Source organism: Achroia grisella, unplaced genomic scaffold (assembly GCF_030625045.1).
Source record: "Achroia grisella isolate CSIRO2021 unplaced genomic scaffold, CSIRO_AGI_Agris_v1 utg770, whole genome shotgun sequence".
NCBI lineage: Eukaryota > Metazoa > Arthropoda > Insecta > Lepidoptera > Pyralidae > Achroia > Achroia grisella.
In genome coordinates this window covers 1738700-1753700 of record NW_026713016.1, presented here as the reverse complement: position 1 = coordinate 1753700, position 15001 = coordinate 1738700, and the positions used below count along the sequence as shown (strand labels likewise).

General features: G+C 32.2%; 1 protein-coding gene across 1 annotated transcript; it reads right to left on the bottom strand.

Annotated features, from left to right (window-relative positions):
- Window positions 1-470: 470 nt before the first annotated feature.
- LOC131850527 (uncharacterized) lies at window positions 471-13199 on the bottom strand. The gene is made up of 6 exons (XM_059200775.1): window positions 13099-13199; window positions 6894-6942; window positions 5131-5300; window positions 4206-4298; window positions 1644-1747; window positions 471-852 (listed from the first exon to the last, which is right to left on the bottom strand). Exons 1-6 carry the CDS (start codon window positions 13123-13125, stop codon window positions 681-683), a joined length of 615 nt encoding a protein of 204 aa, XP_059056758.1. The 5' UTR covers window positions 13126-13199; the 3' UTR covers window positions 471-680.
- Window positions 13200-15001: the final 1802 nt, after the last annotated feature.

The window sequence follows — 15001 nt, the reverse complement described above, 5'->3', positions numbered from 1 at the left end:
GGAAGTAATTATATTTGTTAGCTCAATTACAGTAGGAAAAAAATATTACAAAAAATAGGTTCGAGTCGCCGCCTGTAAATTGTACGTTTGTACTTAATGGAGAATTTATAGCTTTATTGTAAAAACAAATACATCATCATGATATTATAAGATCCCAATATTTCATCCTAGGGCCTGATCACGGATGGCCTTCTCTATTAAATGCGAAGATGTGTTTGTCTCTCTGTCTATTTGTTACCTTCTTACGACTACTGGCTAAACAGATCCTAATTCAATTTGTTGTGATAGTTCTCAATAGTATATTTAAAAATAAACAAGATGGATATGAATGTTTGTAGAGACGTTTTTTTTTCGAACTAATCTAATTGCCACCATAGTAGTATAAAAGGAATGATGGCCGCAGGCCTTACAGCCTAACTGAATGATATAGAGCGAGTGCACATGACCATCCAAAGGACTTATGAAGCGCTTGGAGCCGAACTCTAGCCTGTCAGATACGACTTTCGTCTGAGGGTATCGCTAGGGTTTCGAACCTCGGCTCAGGCCGCCGTAATTTCGATCCGCATTTGAATTGGACGGGGGATCGATCGGGGGGCGGATGGGGGATCATCGGAGGGGACGTAGTTTGGGTAACCACTAGTCTGTATAATGTGTACAATTGTAAGTAACCGTAAAACAGTTTAAATAATCCTGTAATGGCAGGAGCAGCAGACTGGGAGATCAACCTTTGCCTTCTCGGTGCCGTTGCGTCCGTTGTCAACTAAGAATTCCCATGTGCTTGTTTTCTGTTTGCACATTGTTGTAATACCATTAAATGTGCCTATATCTGTGAAGCAGCTGGTACCAGGCTCTCTGGTGATAAGAATAGAAAGAAAGAATAAACATTTATTCAGTGTTTACAATAAATACAATTAAAAATATAATCATATATATAAAACACTGAACTACAATTCACTTAGTTTGTTCTATGTGAACATGCCGTTGGATTTTTGTGGCAGAAATAACAACAATAATAATAATTTTTATCAAGGATGTTAGGAAAATCCGTAACCGTAACTGAAACTATCGGATATCCGATACAAAAAAATATTCGTAGCCATAACCGAATACGAAATAAAAGTTTCGGATAATATCAATAGGGGCGAAGCCTAATTGAGGCTGATTATAATTTCTATCAAATGTTGACATATAAATAAAACCGTTTTATTAGCTATTTGTATTTTAATTTTTAAATTCCTTAATAAATTAATAACCGTAACCAAAATTATCCGAAACTAACGGATGATCCGAAATAATTTCATATCATTCCTATATCCGAAACCTATACGTCCATAACATCTCTAATTTTTATATTATAATGAATTGACATTGAAATTACGTACAACATTACTTTTATTGATGGGGTCTATGGATTATATGTATCTACTATAGGTATTATATATACAAATGCTAACAACAGAAAACGGTTTTAAAATATATAAAAAGAAATATTCACGCTATGCTTTTGCTGTCTATATGCTTAGATCTTTTAAACTACGCAAAGGATTTTAAGATATGGCATTTTTCAGGTATATATAGAGTGATTTAAAAGGAAGATTTATAAGTAAATGAAATAATTGAAGAATAAACTAAGATGTACACACCTGCAAGTCTCCAATCGTACCATTTGCACGTAATTTTCTTCTGGTGCCTGTACCACGAAACGCCAGTCACCGCGTTTTGTTCGCACTTTGTACAGAGGTTCGTACTGTAATCATAATGAGATAATCTTAAAATTAACGACCAACTATAGTATTTGTAGTGGCAAACAAGCTGATGTTGTATTTGGTGTTTTGTGGCCACCATCCCGAGGTAAAAGAAGAGCGCCACGGAATTAAATCTTATCATGATAATTTTAATAAGTACCCTTCATGCGTTGCCTTCAGAAAATTCTAAGATGTTATGCCTCCATACCCTGTAAGTTCACTATTGTATCTCAGCCAACTGAAATAAAATTTACAAAGAAGCAACTGTTCGAAATGGGTGAGACAGATATATCAACGTAGATGACTTTAAACTACACATTTGCAAATTTTTGAAATGAATAAACGTTAATCTGTCTAATAACTATATCTATACATAAAAATAAAATTAGAACGTCTGTTTTTTATATTGAAATAACCGTTTTTTACTACATGCATATGAATATAAATACGGTACATACACCAAAATAACATTTTTTACAATTTTTGTCTATCTGTCTGTCGGTCTGTTTGTTCCGGTTAATCTCTGAAATGGTTGGACAGATTTTGTCGCGACTTTTTTTGTGAGTAACTTAGGCTATTTTTATTTTAGAAAAATAAAATAAAATTCCACGCGGAGAATCGCGATCAAGTCGCGGGAATAGCTAGTTGGACATATTATAACTATTTTATAATATTTATATAATTATTATAATATTTATTATTTGTTGCATTAAAATAGTAGAGAAAGTTATTGGCTTACTGATATCAGTTGGTTTCTGGCCAGTTCTTCACAATTGAAGTAGCTGGCTGAATACAGCTTGTTGATAATATAATTTGTTTATATGGACTACAATTATCACTTTCATCTGCACTAACTTAAATTTATCTCTTATTAGAGATCTATATCGTTTGGTGGATTCTTAATGCGTAGTTACGGAATTGTCACAATGTCATAATTTACCAGAGGTAGTCTGGGTACGTCAGTCTCACTTATTTCAGCCACCAAGTAGCATATCTTCTATGGTGTGTTACTAGGTGTAGGTTGAGATAGGCAGTGAAATTACAGGATGTCCATAGTCCATAGTTCATGTATATCGACTACGGTTACGCTTGTCTACTATTACTATTACATAAAAATGTATAGTACAAAGATATGTCTATAATATATCGTCTCAAGAAATATATATTTACTTATATATTAAGACAAGGAAGGCCGTGAACAAGTTTGTTCCGTACAGTAACATATTAGTCACTGTCTGTTGTCATAATTACTTCAACATCCAGTACTAGATGGTATTTATCATTATATAGTTGTTGTAATATGATAGTTCAGCCAATAACTCGACTAACGTGTTTTGTTTGTCGAATATGTAAGAACAGAGGCGAACTGGTTTAAAAATTGCACGTAAGGTATTTGCAACTTTATCCACTTTTTTTACTTTATGTGAAAATTTCAATAAAACAGCCTTCACTGGGTACTAGAATAGCAAAAACTATTGCCATAGCTATTGATTCGGACTATTGATGATTGATAAGTCTAATTAATATTTCTTAATAATTTTGAACTATTAAAATAAGCATAATCATTCAACATCCTCACGGTGTCGCCAGAAAAATGTCGTGGTTATTTCCTGGTAAATATGTCATGATGGGCTACAGTCGTCCCTCACTAGTGCTGCGTCAGCATATCGGTATATGCTGTTACGCACAATTCCAATATCATCCATATAAAATCCCTATTATTTATTTATATCTATCTCTTAACTATTAACGTGCAGTATTGAAATAAAATGATTTATTTGCGAAATGCTGGTACAATACGAGTAGTTAAAATATTCATCAAGAATATTTATCATAACAGGCATGCAAATTATAACAAAGTATTCCTTTTTGTCAAATATTCTTGAACACTGTAAAAATTATTAAGCGGCAGCCAATTTTTGAGTCTGAACTTCGAAATTCATTAGAGAACTGAGATCTCAATTCTCTAATGTCTTTTGGAAAATTATTAATAAATAAATAATAAATTTATTTTATTAACTAAATAGTTTCCCATTAGTATTACAGTTAAAAATTAGTAGGTATTATATTATTATTTATATATTTTCTTAAGCTGGGTGGCTTGTAAGTATAGTTCACCTCACCTCATTACCTTGTAAGTATAATTGTACATTTCAATTGCTATATGGTGTATATTTATTTTATATAAATCTAATCGAAACATTGGTGTGTATAGTTAGTCATTAGATGTTCTTAGTTTTTTTTTATGGATGATAATGGAATGGTACATCCGCCTGCGCTAACGGTTTACGCTGGCGGGGCACCAGTGAAGGATGATAAGATGACGATGAGGTCAGGTCAGTTAGCCCATCGTGATAAATTCACCAAGATTTATCAAGATGGTTGCCGGGGGGAATCGCATGGAGGTCAACCTGACATGATGCATTGCTAGCAATAAGGTATTCTTAGTAATGTACTTACAGATACATCAGATTCGCAGCCGTCATGTTCATCTGGATCTTCTAATCTGTCTTCGATCTGAGATATTATGAGGGTAGGCTGCGACACTGTTTTCTGAAACGAGATTCTCACGTGTAAATCCAATTTTCGACTCGTATTAGTATGAAACGAATGAGAATCCTAAGTAATCAGGAATAATTAAGGTTAAAGGTAACCGTAATGACGGAAAGTACGTTAACTTTGTCTTTCAGTCATGAAAAAATCCCTATTTTTATTTTATTAAAAAAATATTAATAATATTGTATCGCGTTTATTAATATAAAAATTATATTGAATAAATATAGATAGATGGAGTTCAAGCCATAATGCGTAAAAGATGCATCACTGATGTCTAGAATTCGGGGGAGCACAAACAGCATCCTAACAACTGTTGCGATGGATATAGTTGAATTGTGGACCCAGTGCTTCTGGACGTGGACACAGATATAATAATAATAATAATAATAATTCTTTTATTGGAACTAAAAATATATAATATTTTACAAAGTAGGTATATGTAAAGTAAGTAAGTAAAATAAAATACTTACAAAGTAAGTAAATATATGAATTAAATGTATCTCTGTATCTGTATATTATAAGTTACTAACATAGTTTTATAAGTTTTTACTAACACAATATGGATGTAATCCGAATTAAAATAAATAATAATAATAAATATATATTGTGTTGTTTATGGTAGTTTTTAAATACCGAAATATTTTTTCTACTTTCTATGGCAATCGGTCGTTATTTCTACGAATCATGTTCTATTTGAGAACAAATATATTTTTTTAAATCTTATCGACATACTGACTATTGTTTTGTTTTTGAGAATTGACTGATTATGCAGGCATAACGAACCATTGATAGCGAACACGCTTAAATGTAGATAAGTAGTAGTACTTACAGATCCTTTAAATAACTTGTTGTATCTATCCTGAGGGTAGCCAGGCGGTTTAATGGAGCAGTAATTCTTGTTTTTGCATTGGCTGGGCAGGTCGTCGTCGGGGGACCCATACCTGTTGTCGGTGACACCCTTATACGGTCCCGGGTAGATGATAGGGGAAATATCCCTTGCTGAAAATAAAAAGAAGTACGAAACGGTAAGAAAATATTAATAATAATTATATTCTTCAACAATTCACACAGCACCATCTAGTCCGAAGGTGCTTACCTTGTGTTATGGGTACTAGACAACTGATATAAATATATAGTAACCTTTTTTCGTAAATACATATATAATATACATAGAAAACACCTAGATCGATACAAACAATCATACCCGTGAATGTAAGTTTATACCGTACGAGGAATCGAACTCTCGACCATCGCATGTAATGCGGAGTCAAATAATAAAATTAATCGGAGTTTGATGTTTGGAAAAAAATTGTTTTCAATTTATAATGCAACGTCAGACGTACAGACTATTTGCAAAAGTAACGTTTAATGGCTATAATACTATTTATATTTTCTTGAAGAGCAATCGTAACTTTAAAGGAGGAGAGAACACACGATCCTAAAAATCTGGGGCTATATAGTGTGTATGTATCGTGTATTACTAAATCGCCCCGTGTAAACAGTCAGAGACGTTAATATTCATTTTCTCAATAATAAAAAAATACTGTAAGGTGAGGGGGGATGGGGGAGGGTCGACGTGGAGAAGCGTCACTATGTAGCCAAGATATAATTTTGATTCTATTTCTTACTTGCCCTTGTCTCTCTTTCTTTTTCTGTCGTATAAGGTGAATTTGTGACGAAAGCGTATAGTTTTTTTTACGATTAATAAATACATCAGAAATACATCTCAATCCCGGGGCAATGTTGCAAGTTAAAAGTGGAACTGTTAGAAGCCCTCCCATAAGTCACGACAAGTTTATTCAAATAATCTCATCCATCAAGTATGCGAGTGTGTGTGTTTGTGCAGTAAATCACAATCAACAAAGGCCCTTATTATCCAACTAGCATAATATTATGTCATCATATACCTACCTGTATACTTTATGTATATCCACCATCTCATAATAATAGTTTAAGGAAAATGTATTCGTAAATTCATTAGTAGACACAATCACTAAAACTAGTTTACACCAGAAAATTAATAGTGTAGTTACTTATGGTTTAGTGGTTCAATACACCGATTTATTGACCCACAGAGGTTGTGAATACAAATCTGGTGGACATAAAAGACAGGAAATCAGTATCTGGTAAATCATATAAACATGTAAAAGTTTGTAAATAGGTAAACATAGTTTATTTCCGAAGACAGATATTTCCAGGGATACTATGTGGGTAACGTCATATTATAGTGGCTAGTTTTAAAGTATATATAAACAGAAGACAGTATTTTTTTAATGTAACATTATTGATGTTGACCAGAAATGATCTAGAAGTATTTTTTTTTTATTAGTCATTTAAGGCTATTATTTTACAACTTTTTTTTTAGTAAATGAGTCACACACTACGTTAACTACTAATTACAGTAATAATATTTTGCTGCTTATGGCAGCATACAGATCGTGTATCTACAATATTTTAAATTACCCTACATTTGTAGAGAAAATACAAATTACGAATTAAATAAAATCTGGCAGGAAAAATGTATGAAACATTAGGCCTATATACTCATCATATTTTTTACAATAAACATATATATCAATATATACCACTTACTTTGTCTTATTGATACTCCTTCAGCATGATTAAAGTAGTGCATACAAAACTGTAAACAAAGATAAGTACATAATAAATATAAAAAACGATATAAATAAAAAATCAAATCATGTTAAAATTATTATGAAACAAACTTAGGAGTAAGCGCTATTGAAACAAGTAAAATGCAGGTCGTGATGGCCAACAATTCTCGTGTAAAACAGATCACAGGAATTCACAAATATGAGAATAATAATAAGGGCATGAGAATGTATTTTTTCATTTAATAGTATTATTAATAGAATTAAAAGAAATAGCAATTGAATCGTGAGCATAACAACACAATAATATTTGCAATAATTTCACACAAAGAAGCGAATCAGAGTAAATAGAGGGACATTGGCATCATACATGTATAGTGTTAATTAGACCATTTAGTGTGTGTATGTAATCGTCATTAAGGTTGGTGCGCTGGTGATAATAGAAATAGAAATAATCTTTATTTAAATAAACTTAATATAACACTTTCAAGTCTTATTTTTTATAGTACAACTCATTCGGAACGCAGACTCATCAATACAAGAAGAACAAGCAAGAAACTTGCATGCTGCTCATTTAAATAAATGTAGTTCGCAGTTACATTTTTAAGAATTTTATCTGAATACGAAATGCTAAATAATCTAAGTTTTCTTCCCCATGAAGTACCAAGCTCAGTAATTACCTGACAATGCGTGGTTTAGAGGCAAAACACGTATCGCAATATGGATGTAGATCCGATAACGGTCGGAGTTTGATCACTAATAGGGAAGGTCATAGCGCTTCTGTTGACGATGGTCAGGTTTCCGCACTGAATATTTGTGGTTTCACACGTGCTAATAGTATCGGAATTAAATAAAATAATACAAGAAATGGACTTCCGCAAAATAACATTTAATTTTGCTGACCTCCTTGAGTCTTAAGTTACAGATAGAGAATATGTATCTAGAATATGCTTCGGTAAATCCCTATTAAATACAACTTTATGTAATCTGGCAGATAGGCTGGTTGAAACGTGACTAGATGTATAATTATTTTAGTTAGTATACAGTTTGAATACAAAATTACCTATTGTACATATATATTGAAATATGTTTTCTATAGAAAATAATACAATTGTGTCAGGGTTTCCCCTCGGGTTTGTCACTGTCTGTAATTTTTTGTTTATTGATTTCTAATTACTTTCAGTACAAAAAAAATCTTTTTGGTAAATAAGTATATACTGGTAAAACCTGGTGGTTTTATGAGACTCGATTAAGAAAGAAGCTGATGAAAATCGTAAACTTACACACATGAACAGCGGAAGGTAAATATAAATAGAAAAAAAATAAATCTTTACGCTCCTGCTACATGTATATCTTTAATCTACTCTTATCAATCTGTTAATAGGTACTGCTTAGTTCTAATAGCCTTTTTTAGTAACTTGGTGATGAATAAGGTGATAACATATTGCGTTCTTGTACTCAAATAAAACGTGGGCATGACTTATAAGAGGTTGTATTTTGTTACAAGTAATATATTCCCAGGGGGATATTGAATTATTTTATAGCTTACAACCTCTCCAATCATCCATACTTGTGCCAAATAACGTTCGTGTGATCGACGGGTTCATTCTATATTAAAAAGAATCTGTAGTTTCGTTTGAACTTTATTTCCTAACGCAATAGGCGCATTTTACTTGATTTCATATAAGTAATATATCTGACCTTGTTTTTTATGAGTCTGCATACAATTGAGATACCAAAGTATAACTCAGTCAGGATATACTCGATCTGTCTCAAAATCTACAATGTATTATGGCCGTACTACGGTTTTTTTTGCGTGTTTGTTCACTTGACCGCGAAACCGTATGACACGTACAGCGGTTAAAAACTCCAAAATTGATATTACTATAAGTCATAAATCAAAACTGTTTTCATAATAACAATTCTATATAATAAAATAGAACAGAATAGGTTTTTACAATTGATATACACTATCAATTGTAAAAACCTGTATGAATATTACGTTAAAATATATACATTTTCATTCACATTTATATTTAGGTATTTTAGGTATTATCAATTGTACCGTCTTTTACATAATTATTTCAATTTATTTTCAGAACTTACTACGACCTAGCTATCATTTTGTAGTCGATGTATCGACATTAATTGAGAATTTACATATTAGTTTTTTTTCGGATTACTCTAATGCTGTTGGCCGCAGCTGGCCTTTACAGCTTCACCGGACGTTAGGGGGCGAGTGCAGATGGCACTCAAAACCCGCGGAAGGACTTATGGAGCGGCTAAGGTCAACTATGCAACTTTAGTCTGTGGCCACCACTAGGGGTAGATATTTACAATTACATTATTTTAGTATGAAAGTAAAAATATTTCCTTTATTAAATAAAAAAAATATTTACAGAATTCTCACAAATTTCTGAACGTCGAATTCTTAAAGAATTTTTATTTTGGTAAAAAATGAAACAAATGATAATAATGTGTAAAGTAAATGATAAATGATATAAATGTGTAAAAACTTTTCAACATAGTAAATTTAATCATTTTAAGAACTGAATGTAAATATACTAGGTACTATATATTATAAAATTATGTACTTACAGTACTTTAATTTAATGACATTTTCAATAATATCTAGAAATTTATCATTGCTACAGAATATAAATTTGTTTTCTAAGTGAAATCTTAAAAGAGAGATTCTGTTCTCAGCACACTAAGTGCGTCGAGGTAGCTTTGTAGAAAGTAGTACTTGTCGTACAATTTATCTACATCTGAACTATTTTACATATCCTATAATTATAAGTAGTATCAATATTTAGAAATTAATTGCAAATTGAGGTAATTAATAAATATTTGTATCATTAATATAAATATTCCGGAGAATAATACAAATTAGACGATCCCCCAATCATCTAAGATAGTTGACCTTTATGAAGATATACCTGACAGAAATAAAACGAGTAGGTCTCAAAGTTTGTCAGCTGAAGTGTCAGTGGGCTGGGCATATCAGCCAAGTTAGTAGATGGGAGAGAGAAATTATGGGGTGGAGGCCGTGTATGGATTGGCTGAGTGTCGGGTGCCCCCTGCAATATGAACGACATCAAGAAGATGGCCGGGAGTGGATAGATGCTGAAGGCAGTCGATCGCACATGGAGAAAGGTATTAGGAAAGACCTATATCCAACAGTAGATACAGGCTCAAATAATGATAATTATTAAATAAACCTTCGTTGCTAAATGAAGGCTGAAGGCTGGGATGCCAATTTTAAAATACTTAATCTCGTACGAATAAATAAAAAAATCTGAATTAATCGGGCTCTAATAAAATCTCGTACAACTTTGTACTATAATGAAAATGTTCTTGCAGCAAAGATCGAAATGTCGTATTAGTACGATGATCTTCGTACAGTTGGCATCCCTGAAGGGTCATGTACTATTTGTTTATTCCAAGAGGAAAATAAACGTATGCCAACTCAGGTTCTGTATTCTCACACAAACCTGAAAATAAATATCCATCGTATGTTTGTATGTGTTGTTTTTAGTAGAGGTCATTCGTACCAACAACACAACTAAACCTACAAGAAGCAAATCGAGGTACTAGCTGTATTGCTACTTTGCTCGCTAGAATTCGAATAGAAAGTATTAATTTTTGATATGTAATTTTATGTATATATATTATAATTATTTCTAATCACTATGACTGATTTCCTCTTATTAATTGTTTAACCAGTTGGTTATGTATTCAATATTTTTTCTTTTTGAGTATTTAATTGAATTAGTGCTAATTGGTGGTTTGTATTCACACACTTAAACTTAAAAATGTAAAGTAATAATAAAATTATTTAAAAGAGCAACACGCAAGTTTCTTGCTCGTTCTTCTTGTGATGAGACAGCTTTCCGAACGAGCGGTAGATTAAAAAAAATGTAATGACTATTCAAAAATGCTTCAATGTAAGTTTATTTGAATAAATGATTTTCTATTCTATTCTATTATTCTATTCTATGTAGCCTATATACATAGATCGTTATATATAGAGGCGGCCTTTTAGCTGAAAGCAATTTCTGAGAAATTAATTGCCTAAATTATATTTTGTGCAACATATACTTACACTACAAGTAACTGATAGTAATTTATGTTTAATATATGTCTATTTTGTTCAATATACTTAATCAATCTGATAATAGTAGGTCATTGTATATTTATTAGACATCACCTTTGTAATACATTTTTTATTACAATCCAAGCTGTAATTAATATAAACATGTCAATAAATGTCGAAACTGGTTTTGCTTGCAATAATATATTTTAATTATGGCAGACTTATGGCTATATATGTACCAAGTGTATATTTACAAAACACAATGTTGTAATGTTAGTGTAAACATTAAGTATCCTCAATATATTATTTTATACTTTATAAGTACAAATTACGAGAGTTAATAAAAATTATAAGAGTTAATAGAAATTTTCGCTTTTAGTACGTACATACAGTTTTGATTTATAAAAGTTATTTTAACGTAAACTACTTTTTAATACAGCCAAAGCCATATAGTATCATATAAATAAAGTGAGATAGAGAAAAGAGAGAATGGAAACCATGAAGCGAGGAATGACATTATTCTGGATCAATCCGAGTGAACAACGATCATTATGAAACAATAAATAAATAAGTACTGTAATAATTAATATTAATACTGTCTGACAAAGTTTTCATAATATTATTTTAATGTATAAAAATTTTACTATCTCCAGCAATATACATTTTATTTAACGAATCGAGTAACATACTTGTGGCTGCTGAGTAAACTATAATTACAGATTCGTTAGGTATCTACTTAAATCATTGTCTAAGTATGGACATCATGGGAAATACGTTTCATTGTATAGCACCAAGTGAAATATTTAGACATAAAACCAGTTAAAATAAAACAACTTAGTCATATACAATACAAACATATGAAATTTGGTAAATATTGTAACTATACGGTCGTATGGATGGCGCAGGGAATCGTATGATTTTTTAATGGACAATTATAGTCTACGTTAACGCTGGCGGGACACCAGTGGAGGGTAATAGGATGAGCATGAGGGCAGGTCACTTAGCCAGGTTCCAGGAGGAACCGCGTTGAGGTTAAATGGGACATTACTACTAGTAATGGTTTCATTAGTCCACATTAGTAGCAATCCCCTTCCCACGGGGATTGTTAGTAAAGTTACTCTATCATTTGCAAGTTACTAATAATATATCTTTCAAATTTACCTTGACATATTTACTCTCTTGTGGTAGATAATTGGCAAAGCGACTATCCTAAGATAGTATATCAAGTCGACCTGCACTTGGTACCTCCTTGAAACCATTGTCATTAATTGCTGGTGAATTCACCATGATAGAGTAACTGGCCTAACTTCATACTTATCCTATGATCCTGTATCGGAACCTGACAGCGTTTACCGTTAGCGCAGGTATGTGCACCATTCTATAATAATATATCGGTCGTCAGAAAGGGTTGTTTACCTTTAAAAAATTTGCCCCGTAGCAAAAATATAAAATCGTAATTAGCTGCATTTGGATAAACCTCATTGTATTTTCGATTTTCGTAGGTAAAAATATCGTACAAACATTGTACAATGAATGAAATGAAATATCATCGAACAAAAGATTAATAATCTCGTACTTGTATTATGATTCTCATTTGACTAGCATATCTGCCGTCACAATATGACCAAACTGTAAGAATTATAGATAGAATACCTACCCACGTACCTATATTTAAAATAGTACCAGTTACTATTACTAGTACTACTATTACTATTCTATTTTCCTAATGTTATCTGAGGAGAAAAAGGTATAGAACTTTAGTAAATATATTCGAATATAACATCACATACTTATGAAACTCCGAGAGGCAGTGAAGTGATAATAACTAATTAAATGAGATATTTTCAATGATTAATAAACGTTTAAAAATATCTACGATAATATTATTGTCATTTACTATGATAACATCTAATGCTCTTCATCATTATAGTAATTTAAAACACAGGTACCTATAATAATAAAACAAAACGGATTTCAAAATAACGAACGCAATTCGGTCAATTTGCGTAAACATAATACCTACTTAATAGACGTGAGTTCGCAATTATGAATTTCTTGTTTTATTAACAATAATACAAAAGTAACTTACAGTTAATATAAATATTTCCATAATCATTATGCAGTAGACACAACGTCGGTTCAAAGTAAACACACTAGAATTTTTAGCGTACGTCAACTCTGTACGAGTTGCACCTGAGGACTGGATTGAACTTGAGACGAACCGAGTTATTTCGTATTACATTCATTTAAAGTGTTGTACACCGCTCGATGTCTATTTCACCATATTATGATGATGATGAAGCAGTGATGACAGAGCAAATGAATGTGATCAACGTAGATGATACGCGTGTGACGGGACGGGTACGGAATGACGTATATTTAGGTTAAACCGCAAACCATACATAGAATATAATAAAACCGAGAATGTCTGTACATTTGCACCAAATATTTTTTTATGACAAGAGTTTGTCTTTTGTTCGCACTGAGGTCAAAAAGTAATTTTGAGTATTTTTTATCTTTCTAAATGCACTGTGGTTGCTAATCTTAGTAATGGCTAAACCGATTTCAATACGATTTCATTGTTTGTATTGTTTGTATTATTATTACGTACTGGGTCATAACAATACGCTTTTTTTTTACGAAAAATACGACTTAAAGATAACTGAAAAACTGATCAGATCTTTATCAAATTTATATTGAACCACTTAAAAAAAAGAATCATACAAAACTTTTCACCTAGAACGAAGTTCTGAAGTATCCATACATAAAAAATACAATCATATTGATAAACTTCTTTTTATGAAATTAGTATTTAGTTGTCCCATTATATAAATAGATAGTATACTTATTTTTTTTTTTTAGTTGAGCCACATCAACTAACATGGCGAACTAAGATACATTCCACATCATAAGAAAATCGTCACATACTATATATATAGTCGTCATATAATATTATTGTCACTCATATGTTAGGTGAGTTAGGGAAAAATTGATAATCAATACTAATGTTATAAATGCGAAACTATGTCTACATATATATCGAAATACATATTAAAATAAATCAGTGACATTTAGTATCCCCTATTTTATATTAATTCTAAGTTTTTTTTTTACAACCAAATGTATACTATATACAACTCTCCTATGTTTAAAACCCCTCCGATTGAACCCCGTCCAATTCAAACGAGGACGCGAACCCCTAGCGGTGTCCTCAGACCGAAGTCGTATCCGTCAGGCCGGCTTCAGGCGCTCCATAAGTCCTTCCGCAGGTTTGGAGTGCCCTCTGGACTCGCCCCCTGTCGTCTGGTAAAGCTGAAAAGGCCAGCTGCTGCCAACACTATTAGAGTAGTCCGAAGCTCCCGTGTAACATGCATTCTGACGACCTCGGTGGTCCAGCGGTCTAGTACACCGCTTTACGACCGATGGTCGCGGGTTCGATTCCTTGCACGGTACAAACATTTGTATTCATGAGTATGATTGTTTGTATCGGTCTGGGTGTTTTCTATATATAATATGTGTGTATTTACAAAAAAAAAATATCTATGTATTTGTATCAGTTATCTAGTACCCATAACACAAGCTTTAGCTAGCTTAACTTGGGTCTAGATGGCGTTGTGTGAATTGTCCTAAGATTATTATTATTCTTTATTTTTTCTCAGCTATTGCTGGTTTTCTCCACACTTACGGGCCGAAACCAAGTAAGTGTAGAGTGTGTGTATGTGTGTGTGCGCGTGTATGTATGTGTGTAGTTATTGTGTGCCTTATTATTATTATTATTATTATTATTCTACAACTTTCTACAATATGCTTATGTGGTGGGTTATTATAATGCATTTAGAAGTACGTCGTCATACAAGACTCTACATGCCATGTACGTGTGCGGCCCTTTAGGGTCTTCGAGTTGAGATTCAAATTACAACGTGTAATCTTTATGTGCGGTTAACATTACAATATTTTGAGAATAAAATAGTTCTTATTGTTACATTTGTCAC

What these genes read in the sequence shown, in the direction of transcription:
- LOC131850527 (XM_059200775.1), bottom strand. Translation starts at nt 13,125, where the DNA reads ATGATTATGGAAATATTTATATTAACT. An exon ending in TGGAAATATTTATATTAACT is followed by an intron (nt 6,943 to 13,098) that starts GTAAGTTACTTT and finishes CTTTGTTTACAG; the next exon opens with TTTTGTATGCACTACTTTAA. An exon ending in GCTGCGAATCTGATGTATCT is followed by an intron (nt 1,748 to 4,205) that starts GTAAGTACATTA and finishes TTATGATTACAG; the next exon opens with TACGAACCTCTGTACAAAGT.